The following is a 6,889-nucleotide window of genomic DNA, read 5'->3' as shown; positions in this document are numbered from 1 at the left end:
CCCACATTTTCCCTGATCATTATTTCGTTGCTTACATACTTGTAGAAACTTCTTACTTTTCATGTTCCTTGCTAGCTATAACTCCAGTTGTGCTTTGGCCTTCTTGACTCCATCCCTGCATGCCTGAGCAATGCTTTTATACTCTTCCCTATATATTTGTCCAAGTGTCCACTTATAAGCTTCTTTTTTGTGTCTTGGTTTACTGAAGTCTTCCCTGATAAACCAAGTTGGTCTTCTGCTATACTTGCTGCACTCTTTGTAAGGTTTCTTTGAAGTACAGCCAATTCTCCTGGACTCCTCTTCCCCTCAGACTGGCTTCCCAGGGGATCCTGACCATGAGTTCCCTGAGTCAGTCTGCTTTTCTGAAGTCCACAGTCCTTACTCTGCTGCTCTCCATCCTTCCTTTCCTTAGTATCCTTAACTCAAATGTTTTGTGATTACTACTGCCCAAGTTGCCATCCACTACTACATTCCCCACCAATTCTTCTGTTTGGGAGCAGCAACTCAAGAAGAGCATGGCCCTTAGTTAGCCACTCCAGCACTTCTGCCAGGAAGTTGTGCCCAATACTCTCCAAAAGCTTCCTGGATTGCCTGTGCATTGCTGTATTGCCCTCCCAGCAGATGTCAAGATGATTGAAGTCCCCCATGAGAAACAGCACTTGTGATTGGGAAGCTTTCACTAGCTGTTTGAAGAAGCCTCATCCACCGCTTCCTCCTGGTCTGGTGGTCTATAGCACACACCCAGGACAATATTACCCTTGTTGCTCTCCCCTCTAACCTTAACTTAGAGACTTTCACCAGGCCTATCTCGTTTCATACTGGATCTCTGAGCAATTGTACATCTCGTACATACAGTACAATTCTTCCTCCTCTCCTCCCCTGCCTGTCCTTCCTGAACAGTTTGTACCCGCCCAAGACAGTGCTCCAGTCATGCGAGCTATCCCACCAAGTCTCTGTTATTTCGAGCATGTCATAGTTCCGTGACTGGGTGAAGACTTCTAATTCTTCCTGCTTGTTTTCCAGGCTCTGTGTATTTGTGTACAAGCACCTGAGGAAAGCAGTCAATTGCCCTGATGTCTCAAGACATATGAGAACATCTCCCCTGTCACCCCTCCTGCTTGCTTTTCCTTTAGGTTTCCCGCTTCCCCACCTACCTCAGGACTTTGGTCTCCATTCCCTGGTAAGCCTAGTTTAAAACCCTCACTAGGTTAGTGAGCCTGCCTGCAAAGATGTTCTTCCCTCTCTTCATCAGATGGATTTCATCTCTTCCCAGCACTTCTTTCTCTTGGAAGAGCATCCTATGGTCAAAAAAGCCAAATCCCTGCTGGCAACACCCCCTGTGCAGCAGGTATTGATTTGCAGGATGCATCTGTTCCTGTCTGGGCCCTTTCCATTGACAAAGGATCGAAGACAACACTACATGAGCCCCAGACCCTTTCACCTAGAGCCCTGTAGTCACTTTTAATCCTCTCAGTGATGAGAAGGAATGTGCCTCCACAAACTAGTAACAGAAATTTACTGAATATGCTAATCCACAGGTACCTCCTGAAGACTCCTCAAGCAACTGACAGCTTGAAACAGTTGGTAGATATCACTACAGAAAATGAACATGATGAATTCATCAGTTCAACTGCTTTTTGGGAATTAGTACGTTCAGTGTTTGAAGAAGTGCTTAGTTGTGAATCAGATATGGCCGAGTATTTTCTGTCTTATATCACTGATGCTGAAATCCTTTTTTGACATTACTATCGTCTGAGGAGTGGAGCAAAATTTTAAGAGTGCTTATCAACTTCCACTGTTAGCAGCTAAGGGAAATGTCAACTATCTAGGATACCTGTCCTTGTATTACTGGTGAATGACAACATGGAGAATATGAAAAGGTGCACATGGCTACAATATTTTAATTTTTGGTGACTGAAAAGACTTACAGCAAACTGCCTCCAGACCAGGTCATTGAAATGACCATGAACAAAGAATCCAAGAACAAAAGTAGTGGGGGCCAAATTGGATTTACCAAGAATCTATCCATGGTTGCAGTCAACATACTCAGTAAACCACTTATTATGCAGTTAAGGGAAAAACTAAAACAGGTGCCTCATTTCAAGCAACACTTGTATCGCCATCCAGAACTGGGTCCACCAAGAATGGAGATGGACTGCAAGGTTGCTGATTCTGTGAAGACAGCTCTGGAAGAATGGGATGCGGACCCATGGGATCTGCATCGATGAAGGTAATGTGATGGTGGAAAACATTTTGGATAGACTTTCTTCCAGAACTCAGTCAATATATGAAATTTACAAGGAAAAGTAAAACCTTTGCGACAAAGACAACTGCAACCACGAGCAAGCAAGAGAGTGTAGGAAGATGGTTGACTATACTTCAGTGAAACAAGTCACTGACCTTCTAACCAGCAAAAAAAAAGACAACCATGACTTCAGAAGAAATCATGCAATACAGAATTACTGCTGAGCTCTTCACAGCAGATGGAATATTCCAGAAACCTGTCAAATCAAAGTTCATAACATCGATGAACCTCCAGTTGATCTCACCACCATCACATTATTGTGCATTAATAGATGTTGGAATGAAATGGAATAAAGTCCAAATAAAGTCCCACCAAGCAACACATGGTCTAAATATATCCTCAGTTTCTTCAAGTATGTCGCTGGCTGACACCCTCAAGCAGTGGCATTTCACTTCATTAATGCTGTTTATGATGAAGAACTGTTGAAGACTAGTACAAAACAGCACGAGCAGCAGCCTCACTCAAAGCTATTTGGGTTCCATTCCTAATGTCTACCCTCTTTCTGACCAGCAAATACCTACTGGAGCATCCTGGCACTCATTTCTATCAAAGCATTCTAAAAAAATGAGACAATGTTTCCTCTAGAATTAATGGTGTTTTTACTTCCACCACGCCGACCTATACTTCACAATTAATCCAATCTGTTAGGATTTAAAATCCGGAAAACAGAGCGTGCTTTGTATTGAAATCTTCATGTGAGGCTGACAAAAGGGCGTTTTCTCCATGCACTCTTGATTTCGAAGACACTTGTTTATAGGTTGTTGCTTGCTACATCAGTCACGTAACTAAGCAGATATGAACATGTACAAGAAGAAACCAGGAGACACCATCATTCTACTACTGCCATTCATTATTTCCCAAGTGTGATGTAGCATCTGCTGCTCTTGGGTCTTACAGATACATTGGAGCAGACAGTGGGAGGTTTCTTTGGCTGTGGTAAAGTGACATCAATGAAGCAAATCTTACAGTCAAAAGATATGATGTACATGGAGACTGCAACAACTTGCAAAAAAAGTGAGAAGCTCACTGAAGATCCAGTCCATAAACTGGCTTTGTTCATTGTGAGAATACTTTACAATGCGAGCGATAGTTCTCCACTATGAATGGAGAGATTCACAACATGCACAAACTTGTGATCTAACAAATTTTGGGTGGACATCAGTGTTGGATGTGTTGGAACCTGATGCATACTAAAAGTGGACTGCCAAATAGAATGAAATTGCCTCTAACCCATGAAAATGGACATTCAGATGAGCCAATTAAAGCTACTGTTCTAGAGTCATCTGAAGAAGATAGTGATACAGAAGAATACCTAGATTAAGAATATCCAGTGTATTTCATATTACAGACTTGACTTCAAATTTGAGTTGAAGTGTTTTATTTTACTTAAATGTATTCCATAATCATTTGTACCTTTGTTATTAATAATACTAAATGTGACTTTGAAGAAATAAATGGCAAAACTTTCCACTTGAAACAAGTACTCTTATTAAGTTGCCACAAAAGTAGCCAATATTGATGGTTTTTGCATTTAAAGGCTTAGAGCTGCCAAACAATGGGTTATTACTTATCAAAAGACAAAGGAAGTTTGTAGGCTATTACCATAACCATTTAAAATAGTTTAGAAAAATCAAAATTATTCATCTCGCTTGTTATGACCACCATTTTTAAAGACAGAGGCTAAATGCCAAAATTAGAAAAGTGACCCCCAGGCTAAATTTCATCCTAAGCCACTCAAAAATGATTTCAAGTCATAAAAAGGTCCCCTAAAAAAACCAATTCATGAGACAGACAGACAGACAGATAGATAGATAGATAGATAGATAGTCCATGCATTTTTAAGGGACCTTTTTATGACTGGAAATATATATATGATACATATATGATACATATATGATTGGACTATATAGGCAGATACATCCTTTTCTTTACTGATCCATAACCACAGTTCTTTGAAGAGGATCAGTTGGTTTTCCATACTAGGAAAAGCTATGTGGCTCACTACTTAGTTCCAGAAAGTCAGAAGTTTGCTAGGCATGGAAACTGGGGGGTTCAAAATGGCTTATAAAGTAGATTTTCAGTTGGAATTACAACCACCTGTTAGAGACTTTACAAACCTAGAAAATCAACAGACTGACCAAGGCTATCCTATGAAGCTCTGCTGTCATAGCTGTATCAGCCAGGAATGGGAGAGGGAAAAGAAAATAAATCAAGTCATTCCCCATCACCTGTACAGCTATGCTAGTCAAATCCTTGGTGTATATACAGCCAGACTATCATCTTGGCTTTGGTGGTAGGTAATGGGGGCAGCTATTCTAGTAAAAATAGACGTGTTGCATGCTCATTAGAGAGCTCTGTCAATGTAGCTATAACAGAAGAGGCTTTTCTACTGTAGAAAAGCCTTCAAGTGTTTTTAGTAGACAATTCTTGTAACCCTGGATCTGTACTTTATATGGTAGAGCCCTCTAGTCCACTCCTGAAAGACTACTGGGAAAATCCTTGTTTGCTCCATGCTCCTCTGCATCTAATTCACATTTCCAAGAATTGGTGGTTTCAAGAGCTCTTCAGAAGCAAAGAGGAATGTAAAACCAAACAGGTTGGAGGTAAAAATATTTAGATATTTAGATATTTTAGAATATCTAAATATTCTAGATCTAGCCAGGAGGGTAAGAATAGGAGGAAGAACCCCTGGGAAGAGGAATGCCAGCCATAAGGACCAAAAAGAGACCATATGAGCACATCGGGAGAAGCAGCCTTCCCCCCCACCACACACCCCTTTTTATATTGTTTTAAAGTGGAAGAGAAAGGAAGATGGCTTGAATGCTTTTTCTTAACTCAAACACAAATGCAAGGAAGCTTGCTGCATTCACAATGGCAAGCATCTTCAGATGTCCAGACTTGGAGGCTGTAGAAGAGATCAAATCAATAACTTCAGTTCCTGCCAACCCCCAGCAAAAAAGCATGTACATGCTTTAGAGCCTAAACTGAATGACACACTAGCTTCACAAATCTCCACAAATTTCAAATGTGAATCAGGGGTGTACTTGGTATTCAAATGTGAATCAGGTATTTATTTAACACTGAGGGGAGAAGCTGTGCAGCAGAAACTTTGTAAGCAGTTTAATAAGCCTCAAAATGTATTAGGTCTGAGAAGCCTAAAAAAAGTCCAAGAAGGAAAATAAAGGCAAGTTACCAGCAAATTTTAATGATAAATAACATTTTTGTTTTTTTTCTTGTTCTGTATTCTTCACTCCAACATTCTAATACTACAGTTGTAAACAAAGTGCAAGTTCTTGGAAAGTCAACTCATTGTAAAATAAAAGCAAAAAAGCCTGTTAAATCTCTTTCACAGACTGCAAGCATCCAATTTTTCAAACCTATTGCCTTCATATTAAATGTATATATGTGTATAATATATATTATTCATTCAAGACCATGAAAGAACAGTTAAATTTATCTTTAAAAATCCTGCTATATTTTTTTATTGCTAAAGAATCTGGATTAGTTGTTATGGTTTCAGAAGCAGTGATTAATTAGCCTTTGAAATCTCCACAAGATATTGAGACATGAAATCATGAATCCATTTATCAGTATCAGGTAGTGAGGTGTCCACTAAGTATGTTACTATTTTTCGGTCCCAAGAATTACTGCTTTCATTAACTGCCTGTATCAGTGCCACCAGGGGTTTCTTCTCTACATGATTTCGAAACACTATTGATGCTTCTTCTGACCACTGCTGGAATTCCACTCCTAGGACAAACAAAGCAAAGCATAAGGTCACTTAAAGGAGATGTTTAAAAGAAAGGTCCTTGGCAATTCTAATGCCTGAGACAACAAAGATACTCAAACACATTGCTGTCAAGAGAAAGAAGAATGCACAGTTCTATTTAAAGGGATACAGGTTATAGGCATATTGGTCTGCAGGCAAAAGGAATCAGAACTTGTGGGAGAGGTGATATCTTTTCTATTTCTATATTGGTTCTATTTAAAAGCACTTTAAAACCTTACTTTGGTTTCAGTAGAATCCAGCAAAATGCATCTGATTGTCAGACACTGCAGGTGTTGGGAAGAAGATGAAGTCACCTTCTAAAAAAAGTGTTACTTCATTAACCAACCTGCATCAAGTGCCCCTATGCCCACTGCACAGGAGTTAATTATTCCAAAAGGTTACCTTGCTATTCACTCATATCCGGGCAGCAGATAACTGGCAAAAGAAACAGGCAATGTATGTGTGGACACAAATACTACTAGGCAGCAGAATTCAGATAACTGAGAAAGGAGCTGTGTGGAAAGAGAGCAGGAAAACAAAAGGGACAGAATATAAAAGAGAAGACCATATTGCTCACGGAGGGCAAGGGAGTAGAAAAAGAAAGGAAATAGGCAAATATGGAAGAATAAGAGAAGGGGAGCTACTGACTTTGCTACCTCCTGCTCTGTTTGCTTTGACTCTCAAAGTCCCTCAAAAAGTCATTTTAACTAGACAGCTGGCAATTTCCAGAATCCCTGAGCAGCATAAGAGTTTGCTCAATTGAACCACCACCCCAGTATAACAAAAAAAAAAAAAAAAAAAAAAAAAAAAAATGG

At 39.8% G+C, this 6,889-nt stretch overlaps 1 protein-coding gene and 2 long non-coding RNA genes across 4 annotated transcripts in view; 1 reads left to right on the top strand and 2 right to left on the bottom strand.

Annotated features, from left to right (window-relative positions):
• Positions 1-289: 289 nt before the first annotated feature.
• Positions 290-4,086, bottom strand: LOC109297430. Its single transcript, XR_002097312.1, has 3 exons — positions 3,448-4,086; positions 3,300-3,307; positions 290-299 (listed from the first exon to the last, which is right to left on the bottom strand). It is a non-coding gene; the product is annotated as an uncharacterized LOC109297430 (long non-coding RNA).
• LOC109297431 lies at positions 363-3,803 on the top strand. Its single transcript, XR_002097313.1, has 2 exons — positions 363-1,348; positions 1,539-3,803. It is a non-coding gene; the product is annotated as an uncharacterized LOC109297431 (long non-coding RNA).
• Positions 4,087-5,355: 1,269 nt separating the features above from the next.
• TDRD7 (tudor domain containing 7) overlaps positions 5,356-6,889 on the bottom strand; it is a 96,232-nt gene continuing 94,698 nt past the window's right edge. For both annotated transcript variants that reach the window (XM_019517168.1, XM_019517169.1), the window contains exon 16: positions 5,356-6,055. In XM_019517168.1, coding sequence (XP_019372713.1) covers positions 5,835-6,055 — 221 coding nt within the window. In that variant the 3' untranslated portion in view covers positions 5,356-5,834. The remainder of the gene's footprint in view (positions 6,056-6,889) is intronic.

This window comes from Gavialis gangeticus, unplaced genomic scaffold (assembly GCF_001723915.1).
Source record: "Gavialis gangeticus isolate Ggan-Ray unplaced genomic scaffold, GavGan_comp1, whole genome shotgun sequence".
NCBI lineage: Eukaryota > Metazoa > Chordata > Crocodylia > Gavialidae > Gavialis > Gavialis gangeticus.
Note: the sequence above shows the minus strand (reverse complement) of the source record. Positions and strands in the feature narration are given on the sequence as shown.